The 15,270-nt window shown below is 46.3% G+C and overlaps 1 protein-coding gene across 2 annotated transcripts in view; it reads right to left on the reverse strand.

Annotated features, from left to right (window-relative positions):
* APOB (apolipoprotein B) overlaps positions 1-14,829 on the reverse strand; it is a 37,993-nt gene extending 23,164 nt beyond the window's left edge. For both annotated transcript variants that reach the window (XM_025867581.2, XM_073897036.1), the window contains exons 1-15: positions 14,660-14,829; positions 14,362-14,400; positions 13,232-13,347; positions 12,068-12,213; positions 9,875-10,028; positions 8,883-9,038; positions 7,240-7,364; positions 6,467-6,552; positions 4,861-5,080; positions 3,808-4,035; positions 3,471-3,588; positions 3,218-3,364; positions 2,315-2,526; positions 1,785-2,022; positions 1,040-1,216 (exon numbers count right to left, since the gene is read on the reverse strand). In XM_025867581.2, the coding sequence (XP_025723366.1) occupies positions 1,040-1,216; positions 1,785-2,022; positions 2,315-2,526; positions 3,218-3,364; positions 3,471-3,588; positions 3,808-4,035; positions 4,861-5,080; positions 6,467-6,552; positions 7,240-7,364; positions 8,883-9,038; positions 9,875-10,028; positions 12,068-12,213; positions 13,232-13,347; positions 14,362-14,400; positions 14,660-14,729 (2,232 nt within the window). In that variant the 5' untranslated portion in view covers positions 14,730-14,829. The remainder of the gene's footprint in view (positions 1-1,039; positions 1,217-1,784; positions 2,023-2,314; positions 2,527-3,217; positions 3,365-3,470; positions 3,589-3,807; positions 4,036-4,860; positions 5,081-6,466; positions 6,553-7,239; positions 7,365-8,882; positions 9,039-9,874; positions 10,029-12,067; positions 12,214-13,231; positions 13,348-14,361; positions 14,401-14,659) is intronic.
* Positions 14,830-15,270: the final 441 nt, after the last annotated feature.

The following is a 15,270-nucleotide window of genomic DNA, read 5'->3' on the forward strand; positions in this document are numbered from 1 at the left end:
CAGAAGATTGTCTGTCCCTCACGTCTCTCCTGATTATCCCTTTCTCCTTTGACGAGGGATGAATACTAGGGGTTTCTTGAGAAAATGTAGCTGCTATATAAATTGGCCAAAAGCTTGAAAAACACCCTATCCTAGACAAGTTCTTTTTAGAGATTAGAAGAACTCCATAGACTGATGCTTAAACATGTGAAAGAAAAGAGTGATTGACAGACCCAGAGCAAAGACCCTCAGCCTCAGGTGGAGGTGAGTAAATTAGAAGGTGGAGGTGGGGCCATCTGTGAGCATCTAGGAGTAAATTATTGCCCTGCTTTTCAAACTGAAATGTACATACAGGTCACCTAGGGAATGTCATTAAGATGCAGATTCTGATGCAGTAGATCCCAGTGGGGCCTCAGAATCTGCATTTCTAACAAACTCTCATGTGAGCCAATGACTGAATCACACTTGGAGTAGCAAAAAATTAAAGAACAAGAAGTCCAGATTATATAATCTATTTTCCACTCCTTAAGTGGGGGCTTATGCTAGCTTCAAAGTAGATTTTGCTCCCACTATATGACTAAGAGCCAAAGAAAGCAGTTAACAATGAAAATATGAACTCAAAAATTAAAATAATGTCTGCTATTGAACAATCAGTACCAGTCATGTACTCTGATTAGCATTTTACATACTTTATTTCATTTAGTCTCTAAATAACCCAGTGAGTTATGGACTATCAGCACTCTGGGGATGTAGAAGCAGAGTATCAAGCAGCTTTCCCAGGTGTGCACATTTTGAAGACAGTAAGGTCAGAATTCAAACCCATGCCCCAGAGTCTACACTGTTAATCAGTATGGGAGAATGCCTCTAATAAGTCTGGCTCCTGGGCACACTGAATCTCCAGGAGGCTTATAACTGCAGAGGACCCTAGTCTTTACCCCCACAGGACTGGTAAATAATAGACATAATTATCATTTCAGCTAGATAGCTCCTTGATGACTTCTAGGCTTGGAGAAAAATATTTTTGCACTGAGATCCAAAGCTTTTCTTAATAGAAACATACCTGCTCACGTTTATCATCTTTGGTGTAGCCGAAGTGGTCCACCAAGATCTTGGAGACATGATCAGGAGCTTGGTCATCAACCCAGTACAAAGCCTTGTTGACACTGTCTGGGAAAAATCCTTGCTTTCCAAAAAGAGCTTCCAATGTTGGCTCAAAACCTTTCCCTTCCAAACCAATCTGAGAAAGAAAATCAGGCAAGAAAATGCCGTCAGTTTGCTTTGTTGCATGTCAGCCTCCAATTCCTCTCCTCATGTCCATTTAATTAAACAAGTATTTAATGAATACTATGGGGTAAGAGCTGAGCTCAGCCACCACAGGAGTTGTTTTATTTAAATCTTACTGGAATCTTGAAAGGCAGAACTTATTACTTGTCCTTTTCCAGAAGACACTAAGGTCAGAGAGGATAAACAATTAAACGAGAGATTCAGATTGGTAATGAATTTGGGGTTTGAACCAGATCAGTCTGATTGCATAGCCCATGTGTTTTGTTGGATTTGGTTCTAAGGGCTTCCCTGAGACATCTACATTTCCCTTAATACTACAGAGTCATGCTTCAGGTGACCTTTAGCTAGAAGGCAGGAGGGCAAGGGAGGAGGGAAAGAAGAAGCCCTCAAACTGATGGTAGGAACGAGCTGCCTGATTATAGCTCCTCCCCAGGCTGGCTCATGACTCCCTTGACTTTCTATTTATGGTGTTGTACAGAACAGGAGAGAGGACGGGAGCCTCTTCTTAGTCTCACACATACCTCAAAGAGGTCTGCTGGAGCAAATCCAAAGACAGTGAGGGTTGTTTTCAGCATGCTTTCTTTAGGAAGGTAATTATTTGGATCAAATATAAGATTTCCCTCGATTTTGACTGAAACAGGGTCAAACGATGGAAGGGAAACAGATTTGGAAAACTGATAGTTCCGGGAAAATTTTGAGAAGTCCATGATGGTTGGGAGTTGAGATCCTTTCAGAGCTTCTTCCACTAACTTTTTCAAGCTAGATGGAAAGAAGGAGCATAGTTTTAGCTTACACATCATGTTAAGAGTCCATTGTCTCTCTCACCCCAAGGAAATATGGATTGCTGAACGCTACCAAACTATCTGGACTTCATTTGCCCAAGAGCTTGGCTCAGGTCTGCTTCTGCTGCATTTTTGTGTGCAGGTTGCCCAGAAGAAAGAACACCCCATAAAGGGCAGGCAATGGCCTTTAGGAATGGGCGGGGGTTGGGTGGGGTGGTGGATTACTCTTTGCCCTTTGTGGCAGATGGGGGAAAATTACTCTTACTTACTTTTTGATATACAGTTCTTCTGAGTTTAAGATGTTGGCGATGTGGGAAGCCACAAAGTTCTTTACTTGCTCATTCTGTTCCCATGGAAGAAGCTGGATGATTTCGTTAATATCTGACTGGGAAGGGTCCCTCATCAGCATGAGATAGGCAGCCAGTCGCTTATCCCCTGAAGAGGTATCATTGAGGAAAACCTGAAGAAGAACTTCCCGGACCTGTAGCCAAAAAAGGAGACTGTTACCACTGTCATTTGGTCAGAACATAGAACATGCCTGGCAAACACTGGTGTGGTCTACTGGTGGTTTACTACATGCAAGTCAAATTTCTTTCTGATAATTTTTCAAATGCTGGTATGGTATCTTCTCACTAGTGTCTCTCAGAACAACCAGCTCAAGGAAGGGTCTCAGAAGACTATTAAATGCATGTTACATTCAACTGCATTAACATACTCAAGTTGTGACTTGAGGAAGATCTGCTACTATAAGTGAAAATAAACTTGTTTTAACATAAATTATTTTAATGCGGGAATGAAGGTGGGAAGGGATAGTGAGAATTTGGGGTGAATAAATAAGGCATTTTCCAAAGTTCTGGAGTCATTTGCACCCAAGACAGGGCCAGGTTGACTATCCCAGTTTGGGAAAATGGGGGAAATCAGTCATGTTTTCCTAAGATGAGAGTGACGGTTGATCTGGTAGGGGGACAGCATGTAGCTAAAATCTCATATTCGAGGCTAGAGTGGTAGCACGGTCTAATATTTCTTTCTTCTCCACATACTGCTAGGCAGTCAATAGGCTTGTTAAAATTGGCAATTAGAAAGCAGTAGAATGATGAAATTTAGAATCTCATTCCAAGTCCTTGTTAATCTGAATAAAGTTTTTACATTCAGACTTCCTCTGTGAACTTCACCTCATCTTTAATTTCCATTTTCCTCAGTGCCTGGATGGCGGCCTTCTGAATCATCAGGGATGGCTCTGTACTTTTGATACATTTCAGGATTGAAGACGTAAATCTTGGGGTTACTGTCTCCATGGTTCTTCCAATATTTCCAATGACCTGCATTGAAAAGAAACAAGGGCAAATCAGGTGCAGAAGGAAAACTAGGGGGTGTCCAGGAAAATGCTTCTGAAATAATGCATATCATACAAAAGACTGAAAGTACCCTCAGAATCAAGTAGGTGTGATCTTTGTTCCCAGTGCAGTCATCGCGAATCTGTTCCAACAGGTAATCAGCAATATCCAGCAGGTCCTGGGTCACCACAGGGTTTGCCTTATGATAGCTACAGAGTAAGAGTTAGGACTTAGCAAGCATAGCTAAGTTTACTTTAAAATACAAGCTTGTGTGGGAAGATTTCTTATTGCAAGTCTTTGCTCTCAAAATGGCTAGTGGAGAAAACAAGAGTATGCAAGAGTCTGAAAGTGGAGGGTGGGGTATAATCTTAGTACAGGGATGTGGGGTCTTCCTCAGCTCCAAGGAGGAGAACCAGTGCGAAACTCACTTGTTGACCACGTGACTCAGAGCGTATAAGGTGGCCCAGCTCTGCTGCTCCTTTGCTGTGCTGAAGATTTCCTGCAGCCTCTCGGCTGAGGGCTCTGGCATCAGGGCCACCAGGTAAGTCACAGCATCTATCAGGAGGGGGTTGGCCTTCTCACTTCTCAGCCACTGGAGGATGTGAGTGTAACACTGGGGCTGTCCACACTGAATCAAGGCTTGTAAGGTGATGGGGCTAAGAAGGAAAGAGCAGAGAAGGTTACATAGATCGCCTTCAGGCAGCTCCAATATCCTTGGCCCATGATGCTCCCTCTGACAGGAGTGCCCTGATTTCTTTTCTATTCACTCTCCAAATCCAACCATCTTCCAAAATCCAACTCAGATCCCAGGGAGCCTTCCTTACAAGCACTGTCCACTGGAGAAGCACCATGGAGGAAAGTCTGAAGAAGGACCCCAGATTAATCACCAAAAGAGGACTGTTATCACTGTCCTTCCTTCAGAACATAGACTGTGCCAGGAAAACATTGGCATGGCCTAATTTTGGTCCTTAGTCCCTCCTCCGACCTTCCCAGCACTTAGAGCCAATGCCTTGAAGTATAGAGAAATCACAGTATCTCTTTGTTTGCCTAGTTCTCTCTCCACTAGCCCAGGCTTCCAGAGGACACAGACTTCTTTTTCTTTAAAATTTTCCAGGGTACTCATAATAGAATGAGGAATTAGAAGATACCCATCAAAATGTGAGAAATATTTCTCTTCCCTTTTGACACACAAATACATATCTGCCCTGAATGGAGCGTGTGTGTGTGCGCGGATGTGTGTGTATGTGTGTGTGTGTGTGTGTGTGTGTGTGTGTGTGTGTGTGTGTGTATGTGTGGCCCATGGAACTCTAAGCACGTTAGTTGATATTTCTCTATCCAGCAAACATTAACTGATTGACTAGTGGAATAACTGGATTGATATTTCAGTGGCCTCTGAGATTTTCTGCTTGGCCATGGTTTGAAAGTTCAGCCACTTATCATAGGTCATACAAAAGATATAGCTGCAACCATTCAAGAAATACCTGGACACCTCAGTCAGCTTTGGCAAGAGGGATGTGAATGCCTCATCGTTGAGACTTCTCAGCTCAGTAACCAGTTTGTTGAAGAGGTTAGCTCTCTGGGCATTCTTTTCAGAGACATGCAATGTTTGCAGCTCCTGGATAGTCTTCACAATGGCCTCAGCCTGCTTTGGAGGTAATGTGGATTTGGTGCTCTCAAAGGCAAGACCCACCTCCTCGGCACCTGGAAGGGTGAAAGTGTCAAAGGGATTCTTGCTTACCTCCACATTTCAACCACCTCCTGGTCTACCGAAAACTGGAAATTAGGAGGTATCAGCAAAAAGAAAAGAAAACTATCCTATACTCAATGCCTGTTATGTATCTGGCTCTGTGCTAGGTGTTTGACTTCAATGTTTTTACTGACTCATCACAGTATCCTTATGGGCTTGCTATTATTCCTCAATTTAAAGACAGGGGAACTGAGACCTAGAGATGAGCAACTCACCTTGCCTAAGACCTCTCTGAGTGCAAGAGGCAGAGCTGAAATTGAATCCAGGTTTGTCTGAATTTGATATCAGATAACCTCTTTGCTAGAAGGAACTAGAGGTAGTGCTGCCACTGACACGCTGTGGCTGAGGCAAGACCCATCGATGCTCACCTGTCATTTTTTCCAATGGGATCTATAAGCAGCTTATGGGGGGGGGAAGATGCTTCTGTGTCTCCTCCATCACCCTGAACAGGACGGGGGTTAATGTGGGAAATGTGGGGGAATAATGGGGGAAATGTGGTACAATGGAAAGAGTTCTGACTTAAATTAGACCCAAGGTCTGACCTTGCACTACTTCCAATATTCAGAGACCCTGGATACATCACAAGCCTCTCTAAGTATCATTTCCCCCCTCTGTAGAATGGGTATAAAAGCACACACGGCTACCACCTGACATCATAGGTTGCTGAGAACAATGAGGGAATGCATACGGCAGATTTTTTTTTATAAATGTCTTTTTTTAAAAGATTTTATTTATTTATTTATTTGACACACAGAGAGAGAGAAAGACAGCTAGAGAGGGAATACAAGCAGGGAGAGCGAGAGAGGGAGAAGCAGGCTCCTGGCTGAGCAGGGAGCCTGATGCGGGGCTCGATCCCAGGACCCTGGGATCATGACCTGAGCCGAAGGCAGATGCTTAATGACTGAGCCACCCAGGCGCCCCACGGCAGATTTAAATATAAGACAAATACAGGGTTAGGGTTGGACTAGAGATCATTAAGTTTTTATCCTGCTCTAAAGAATGATTCCTGATCCCAAAGGCCCTCTCCCACTTGCCCCAACTCATCCAGGTCCCAGGCCTATTATAGGGTGTATAAGGTTGTCAGATCTACCAAAGGTAGACTTAGGAGGCCAATTTCCTATTTACAAAAACCCAGGTAGTTTGGGGATACTTCTCCTTTTCCTTTATCCTACTGGCACTTGACATTTTGAAAGGGACGTGCTTTCTCACTGGAGCAGCCCATAGCCAGAATGTCAAAGCCCACTTGACTCATCAATCAGCAGACATTTCTTAGCCATGGTACATGGTGTGTCTTGGGCAGATTTCCCAGCCCTGGCAACTATGTGCATATAAAATCTTACCTTCATTAAAGAAGCGGCTGTTGATCTTAGGCGTGTCTTCAAGTTTCAAAGTCTGTGTAACTTGTGTCATCATCCCATACTTATTCCTGGTAACGAAGGAGGCACATCATGTCATGGATGGCCAGTTCCCTAGAGCGTACTATTCTTTTCATGTTGAATGTTTTCCTCTCTACTTCTACCCAAATCCTGCCTACCTTTCAAACCATTAAATCCAGCCTCCTTGACTTCCTTCCCTGCCAATGAATAGCCTCCACCTCTTCCCGGTCATGCTAGCTGTCCTTGCACAGAGGGACATCTGTACCTTATACCTTTCACCAATCTGGAGTGTCCAGAGGGTAGGGACTAACATCGTGCCTTGAAATTCCTGTGTTAGCTCCCTCAGCACAATGCCAAGAATAGAGCAATTAATCAGTAAACACTAGTTGATGGATCAGGTTTCAAAATGGATTGGGTATACAAGTCTCTGGTACCAATCCCAAATCTTCCATAAAGCCTTTTTAACCATGGCAGCCTGCAAGGATCCCTGGGTTTCCTGATCCATAACCCTTAAAGTCGGGGTCTCAGATATCTTTGGTTGGTCTCAAATTGTTTTGTATTCCTAAGATTTTCCTGCTAAATTGTCTGTTAGCTTGAAATGGAGACAGGGATGGACTCTGCTTTGTACCTCCTCATAGCCTCCTCCAGGCACAGCCTTGCCTAGAACAGGGCATTGAGAAGCATTCATCTCACATCAACTCCATAAATGATGAATCAGGGTGCAGAAGGTGACCTACTTGGAGGAGAAAGGCAGGAACAGGTGTTGCTCCTTGCAGATGGCTTCTGACACATGCTTCTTCTTTGGGTCCAGAGTGTACAGGCAGGACTGATTACTGCTAATCAGAGCTGACAAGGGGCGGAACTGTAAATGAGATTGGAAAAAAAATATTTTGATCAGTTCCTAGGGCTTGAACCTGATTCTTCTGCCATGGGCATTTACCTTCAAGGAAGATGGGAGATGGGAGTTCTGCACCACTAGATAAACTCAGTTAAAGAAGGTAACTTGGTACTTGACATTTAAAGAAAGGGATGCAATAACTCAGGATACCCAAAGCTGAGTCAAGCTGTAGACTCTTCTTGTTCCACCCCACTGGATCTCTCATCTTGCACAAAGTGTATACAGCCCGGTATCGTACATATACCCGCCCACCACACATTAACACTTCACACTGCTTCTTAAGTTTTCTTTGCCTAGAAGCCTGTCCTTATGTCTCTCTTCCATTCTCATGTTCTTTGTATCTTTCAGGTTCATGGTCCACATCCTCCATAAATCTTTGAGGCTAGATTGATGGATGCTCACCCACCATTCTGTCTAATCAGATCTACCAACCAGCTTTGCCAAATGAACTACATGAGTAGTGCTTTTCCTCCCTGGTCAGGCCTAGGATTGCTTGTCTGCACTGCTCAGTTTATAACTTTATCAAGTATGCCATTTATTGTCCTTTACTGGCATGTGTAGGAACCTTGTTCCTGGATTAGACTGTAGGTACAAAGGAAGGTCCATGGTTCATCTGCCACTGCCTCTGGCCCTCAGTGCTGCCCAGAGTGGGGCTAAGCACACAGCAAGTGCTCAGAAAAGAGACATAAGCCAGTGCCTTGGCCTCTTCTGATTATGACCCTTGTGGCCGTCAGACGTCATATTTTCAGCCTCAAGGACAATGACCAGGAACATTGCCAAGCATGGCAGTGATTGCTCAAGTCCTTCCTGTTTATTGAGATAAGCTGTGATTCATGTACCAGAAGATTACAAGGCATTGGGCAAGCTCTGGTAATATGGTGCCACATGACCCCTGTTGAGGTGCAGGAGAGAAGGCTAATACCAAGGGGCTGGCCTAGGCAGGAGGCAGAGAGGCCAGGCATCGATCATGGTTGTACATAGGATGAAAGGACACAGGACATTGGAATTGCTCTTGGTAATGTCACTTCATAGGAGTGAGGGAGAGGAGAGCGGAACACAGGTCTTGGGCCTTCCTCAGAGGTTGGATGCCTGGAGCTGGGGACATCCAGCCCTCTTACAGGAAACAGCAATAGATGGCTTTGCTGCCTTCCATTAAGCCCTAGAACCTTTTCAGGGATAGACAGTCATTATTCTCCAGGGATGGTGGAAGGTTTGCTGCCAGTGACAGAAGGACAGCAAGAAGGACAGAGCTGTGGACTGGGGAATCCGGAACCTGATTCTAGTCTTGGCTCAATTAATAACAGGCCATGTGGCCTTGGGCAGTCCTTTCCTGGTCCGGTCTTCAGTTTCCTGCTATAGTCTAGATGAAGATGAGGCTGGGTTGATTCTTCTCTAAAATCTCTACCAGCTCTAACATTCCAGAATTTTAATAACCAAGAGGACAGTGCTCGGTGCAAGGAGCAATGTGGATGTGAAACTTACCATGTCTTTGATCAAAGCAAGTGGGCTGACTCCTGTGCTAATGGGCTTGAAGTGATCACACTTCTCCAGGTTCCTTTCAATGGCTATTCCTGTTGCCACATTTGCCTTCCTTGTTTTAACAGTTAAGTCACTGGAACAGTTTCCATACACAGTATCCTATGGGAGTAGGAGATAGAACAGGTATGTTCAACGTGGGAAAACAGCCGTGGGTGCTTTAGAGGGGCTGGGAAAGGAGCCTGGGAGAAAAGGCAGGAGCAGCTTGGATTGGGAAGGGACTTTCTTCTTCCTAGGCACAGGGTGGGCATTGCTGGCTGGCCAGAGGTGAAGTGAGAAGGCCAGTGAAGGATGGTTCTGGACCCTCCTAGGACCCAGGCGACTCTGACTTTGTATTCTGTGCTCTCAGAAGATTTTCTCTATTGCTCATTTACGGCATGTATTCCAGTCTGCCCTGTGTTCAGTGTGTCTTGGTTCTCTCCCCAGATCCCGAGAACTCCCCGAGGAAAGTTCTGGGCAGGACATGTCTCTGTCTTCTCCAAGGGTAGTGTAGTATCGAACCTAGAACACAGTAAGGGCTCAAAAATGTTCACGGGACTCAAATAAGTTGAATTCTCTCTCAGATCGAAACTTGAAATTCTTGAGAGAGGCTGGCAACAGATTCAATTATTTTCTGTGCTTAAAATACACACCAACTTTACTGTGTTATACCTCGTGGGGACACAAAAAAGCAAACAAAAGAGTAGGGTGGTCAGGACTCCACATATACTGCTTTAAAATTAGGCTAACCTGCTCCACCTGCTCAGGAGGAGCCATCCGTGAGCCCAGGGGACAGGGAGAGCCTTGGGTACGGGTGCTTCATACCAGTACAGGGCCTCTTGTGTGTAGCTAGCCATGTAGCTAAATCAACAATCCACTTTATATACACAGTGGGGCCCGCCTCAAATATGTGAAGATGAGTTCAAAGGGCCACTGTTATCAACCTTCTGAGTTCTCACCAGAAACAACTCTTGTTTATCCGCTTCCGTCTCCAGGGGAACCAGGAGGGCAGAAATGATGCCCCTCTTGATGTTCAGGATATGTTTAGGCTCTTCTTTCTCTGGGTAAAGCAAAACTTGCTTCCCTTCAGGGATGGCCAGCCTGAGCTCGTACCTATTCCAGAGAGAGTGAGGTCACAGAAATGTTCTTTCTCCGCTGAGAGCCTGTTGGACGTAAGCCAGGTAGCTTTGCATTCTCCCTTCTACTCATGGTTTTTTTTTTTTTTTATCTTTTCCTTATAAATGTACATTTTCCAAAAAAATATACAAATATGTGTATGTTTTTGGCATTCTTGTACTTTACTTGTTTTGCTTGTCTCACGCGTCCCCATGCTGTTTTCTACCCACACCAGTCTCTGCTCTCATGCTTCTCACAGAACAACCCACTGGGTTTTCCATTTCTATCCCCACACTCAGGCAATCCCATCTAGAGGTGTGGGGGTGGAAACATTTGCACATAAAGATTTTTTCATTGCTTGTTTTACACAGATGACATTGTATTTTCCACATTTTTTTCTATCTTGCTTTTCTCAATTATACTCCACAGAAATCCTTTGCCTCATTTGGTATAACGCTAACAGATTTTTTTTTTAAAGCTATAGAGCTTTCTCATTTTATGGTTATATGTAATTGATTCAGTGTGTCCCCATTTGATGGGATTCCTATTCCCTATTTGATGGGATTCACTTTCTTTCTGGATTTTTTCCCCCCCACATGAACAGCACTGGAACAAACACCCTTATGCATATTATCTTCATACATTACTGCTTTTCTTTTCATGGGCTAGAGTCCCAGCATTTTGAAATTGCTGTGTCAAAGGCAGTAAGTTTTTGATTATGATATTGACTATTGGCTCTCATTTCCATCAGCAATGCTATAGGTACCCTTTGCCTCAGAGGTCACCAGCAACAGGTGCTTGGCGGTTTTACATTTTTGTAATCTTATGGGCATAATGTGATAAGTATATTGTTGTTACATTAATTACACTTCCTGACTACTAGTGAATTTGAACTTCTTTTCATACATTTGTTGGGTAGTCGCTCTTTAATATGGTTTGAGACCATGTCTAAAGCCCATATCAACTATGGTCTTAGGAACTTCCCTTTGGGGACTTCCTTTTGGAAATTCAGGGCTGTACCTGCTCTAGTTAAGTCAGAAGGAGGAAAAGGAGACCAGGCACATCTCCTACAGATCTACATCCTCGCAGAAAGTTCTAGACACTGCAATGTAGGCTTGGAAAGCCTGTGGTCGTCAAGAGCAGGAGTCCCTTTTGTTTGGAGAAAGGTAAAGCCCAAAAAGTAACTACCAGTCCCTCCTGTCACTGCATCCTTGTCCCTCATACACATTTAGGTCTCGGATAAAATTTCGGCGAGAGACAGAAGCATCAAGGCTGACTGCAGAGAAAGGACTGGCTTTCATGTCTAATGTTTAACAAATCGAAAGACGGGCCGGGAGTTTCTGATGCTCCCGGATCAACAAACCTATTGCTGCCTGTATTTGCACACACTTAGGACACTACTAACTGTGATTTGGACTTGAGGCAGGGGCGATGTTCAAAATACTTACAACAGGTGCAATACAGACACGGATCAGTCAGAAGACAGGCCAGCTGCAAACACCAGGATGGCCTGGTCACTATGCAGGCAGAACGCCGGCCCTGGGGGAGGATGACTTGGCATTCCCTGCACTCCCTGAGGTTGGGCCTTGCCGCCCCCATGGAACAGACCCTGCACCACACCAAGTCCTGCTGGACCCTCCCTGAAGACCATGGGCTACCGGTCTTGTTTAATTCTTTAAACAAGAATTCACTTGTTTAAATAAACCATCTCACCTTTATTGTCTCAAGGAGTTTTAAAGCATGGACATTTTTAGAAGCACATTTAAATGATAATGAGGGGCACTTCACTAGGGAAGGGTAAATAATTCTTCCTTCTTTTTGACTTTTGTGACAACTTAGCAATTCCCTGATCCATGGTGAATACAGAATAAAATACTTATCCTCACACACATGCCTCATATAAACGCATGCATTCCATCCCTCCCTGGATACACACACAGAGACACACACGTGCACACGGACACGTATGTACAACACATCCAGAGCACATCCAGTGAATCCCAGAGCTCAGAAGTTCAGATAGGCCCACGCCTTACTTGGACATGGCAGCAGCAAACTCCTCAGAGTTCTTGGTCTTATGCACTGAGGGCCTGCCCTTGGGGTTGAAGCCATACCCCTCCTTCAGGGTACACTGGCTTGTCCTGAGGATGAAGCTGCAGAGTTGGGGGACCTCCAGCTCAACCTGAGAAGAGAGTAGCAAGCAGTACATGAAGACTCTCCATCAAGAACATGAGACCCTTCACAGCCCAGGGCTTACTCTCTCATCAGGACACCAAGGGAAATACTGTTGGGGACCCACTGTCTAGAGGGAATGCAGTCTAAGAGCTAGAAGAAGGACAACAGGGCAGGAAGAAGGCCATTGTTGGTTTCAACAGCAAATGTTTCCTTAATGTCACCCCAAAAAGCCAAGCAACCCAACTGTTTGTATCTCTTGGGGCCTATTCAGAGCTTTATGTATTGTTGGAGTTTGCAGAGGTCCCTAACAGTCATCTAGCACTGTTCAAGAACTTTCTGCAGTGATTGAAATGTTCTACATCTACTGTGTCTGATAGAGATCTGCTGGCCATGGGCACTTGAAACGTGTCTGGTATGACTAAGAAGTTTTACTCAATTTAAACAGCCACGTGTGGCCAACGGCTACCTTATTTGACAACACAGACTACGGGGCCCTAGAAAGAAGTCAGTTTTCCAGCTTGACTTCTCTTTCCCACATGGCCCCTAATAGCGGCCCTTAGATCTGTTCCATATGAACATTGACATGAATACAGTCATTTCGGCGATAAAGTTTGGAAAACAAACTACATATTTAAATTTTTCTTTTTTTCCCCCTGTTTGTCTTAAGCAAATATTCTGTTTGGCTCAGAGTATAAAAACTGCACTCCAGAAAGCTTTCCTGAGATGCCCACCTGCCTTGGCTTACCCACTGGGCCTCTTTCATCATGTTAAATCTACCGTCCTGCAATGCTGATATTCTAGATCATGTATTCCAGTTACACCTTGGAAGCTAATGGAATAATAAATCCGGTTGGCAATTTTTTTTTTTTTTTTTTTTTTTTGCGGCAGGAAACTCAGCAGAGTGGCTGACTTTCAAACCCAGGGACAGTCCCTCACTTTGTGATTACGGCAGTCCTGGCAGGAGCTGGGTCTGCAAGGATGGGAGCCCTGGGTCCCTCCAGTGGCTCTTCCTGTCCCCTCCATACCTTGCAGTTGATCCTGGTGGCACTCCTTGAATCAGGGGTCTCAGAGATCCCAGTGGAACTCTCAGCCTCATAGCTGTATACATACTTCCTGAGGTGCTTGAATCGAGATGCACCCTCTAAAATAGGGAGAAATAGGTCAGCTACATAGGACATAACTCCCCCAAGGGTAGTCTATTCTGGAAAGCGAGAGGTAGTGGCAAAGATCACACACACACAAAAATGGTAATGAAACTCAAATTATTTTTAATTGACTTTGCATTATAATTTCCCTTTACACATTTAACTTCCCCGCTATGTTTTGTTGAGGATAATGTTTACGTTTGCCAGTATTTTTTGAATGTATCATCTGAGGTGCAAGGAGGGGAGTGTGAAACAATGGGGCTCAGAAGGTCTATAGGAGAGACTGGCAAATTAAGAGCTGGCATCATAAAGCAAATACCTCTGATGCCTTTTCAGCTTGAAAATAACACAATCCCGTGGCTCTTTTTTTGGTTCTCCCAAATCCCCGAGGCAAAGTTCATTAAGTATTATGGCTGTCTGACTGTCTTAAGAAAAACCCAAGAAGGAATTCTGGCGTTTTCCATCGTGCTTGAGAGGAATTTGCCGAACAATGTGAGAAAAAGAGCACAGGTGCAGCGATGCCAGATGGCCACAAGATGGCACTGCTGCCCCATCAGAGGCCAGCCTCCCGCTCTGAGGCGTACACGGGGTACCACCGCGAGGTCAGCTCTTTTGACCCCTGGAGGTCAGGTAAATATGAAGGAGTCGGGGGTGGGGGCGTCTGGATTTCTCCACAAAGGTTAAAGTCAGCATTTCCTCACCCTCATGTGCTTCGAATCAATGATTAGCCACTGATAAACAATGGGATGTCTCTTTAATGTGTCCGTGGGCCGACAGAGTGACAGTCCCTCCCCCCCAGGCCAAGCCCTTGAGACAGAATAGAAATACAGGTAGAAGGAACTGAGAGCCCTTGGAGGTGGGCACAGTCTCAAGGAACTGGCTTCTTGGGGCTCAGAGCAGAGCACATCCATCATAGCGTCCCAGCATCTTAGTGAGCTGAGGTGCAGAAGGAGGGGCTAGGGGCTAGGGGTTGGGGGCGCCCTTCCCCGCCCAGTGGGGAAACGCCTTACTTGGGCAGCTGGGGCTGACATTCTCCAGCACCTCATCTTCTGTAAGAAAAGGAGAGAGACAGCGTTTGCTTTCTCCCGTCTTCCCATGGGGCCCAGGGTCTCCCCGGCAGCGGTACCGCTTGCGCTTTCAGAGGAGAAGCAGGTTCTGGAGAACCCCCTCCCCAGCCTGTGCTGCCCCCCCCTCCCGTGTTGTGCGGCGGGACCAGCCACCGCTGGCCCGGGTTCCCCCCCCCCCCCCCCCCCCCCCCCCCCCCCGGCCCGGGACCCCGCGGCCCGCAGGCCGGCCCGCCCCACTCACGCGCCCAGGCGCCGGCGGCCCCCAGCAGCAGCAGCAGCAGCAGCAGGAGCGCGGGCCTCGGAGGGCCCATGCCGACGGCGCGGGCGGCTCCCTCGCTGCGCCTCGTGTCTCCTGGCCGACGGGCTGCCTGGCTGGCTCCTCAGGGACTGGCACTCGCAGGCGGCCGCCCGGCACCGTTGAGGAGGGAATGCGCGGCCCGTGTCTGCGCCCTATTTATACCAGGCCGCCCGCCCCGGCCGCAGCGCCCGGGCTTAGAGAGCAAGCCCGGCGAATTGCAAAAGGTCCAAAGGGCAGCCGGGCCTGTTTGCTTTTGCACACCTCGCTCCTGTAGCCTCCGAGCTCGAGGCGGGGCTGGCGAGGGGGCTGAGACCAGACCCAGCCAGGGCCTCGGTGGGCCTCTCCTCAGGCCTGTATAGAATGGGGTCCTGGAGTGGGGGGTGGAGGGAGGGGGGCTTGGTACCTGCCCTGACCCAGCGGTGCCTTCAGGAGATGACCAGGCGCCTGGACAAACCCCACCCCTCCTCCCTGCTCTGACTTTGTAGCCATTTCCAGAACCAGTCCTTAACAGTCTCTTGGTTGAGACATTTTCTGTTCTGTTCCGTTTTAGTGGA

The sequence above is a fragment of the Callorhinus ursinus genome, unplaced genomic scaffold (assembly GCF_003265705.2).
Source record: "Callorhinus ursinus isolate GAN/ISIS: 27379988/994484 unplaced genomic scaffold, GSC_fseal_2.0 scaffold10, whole genome shotgun sequence".
Classification (NCBI taxonomy): Eukaryota; Metazoa; Chordata; class Mammalia; order Carnivora; family Otariidae; genus Callorhinus; species Callorhinus ursinus.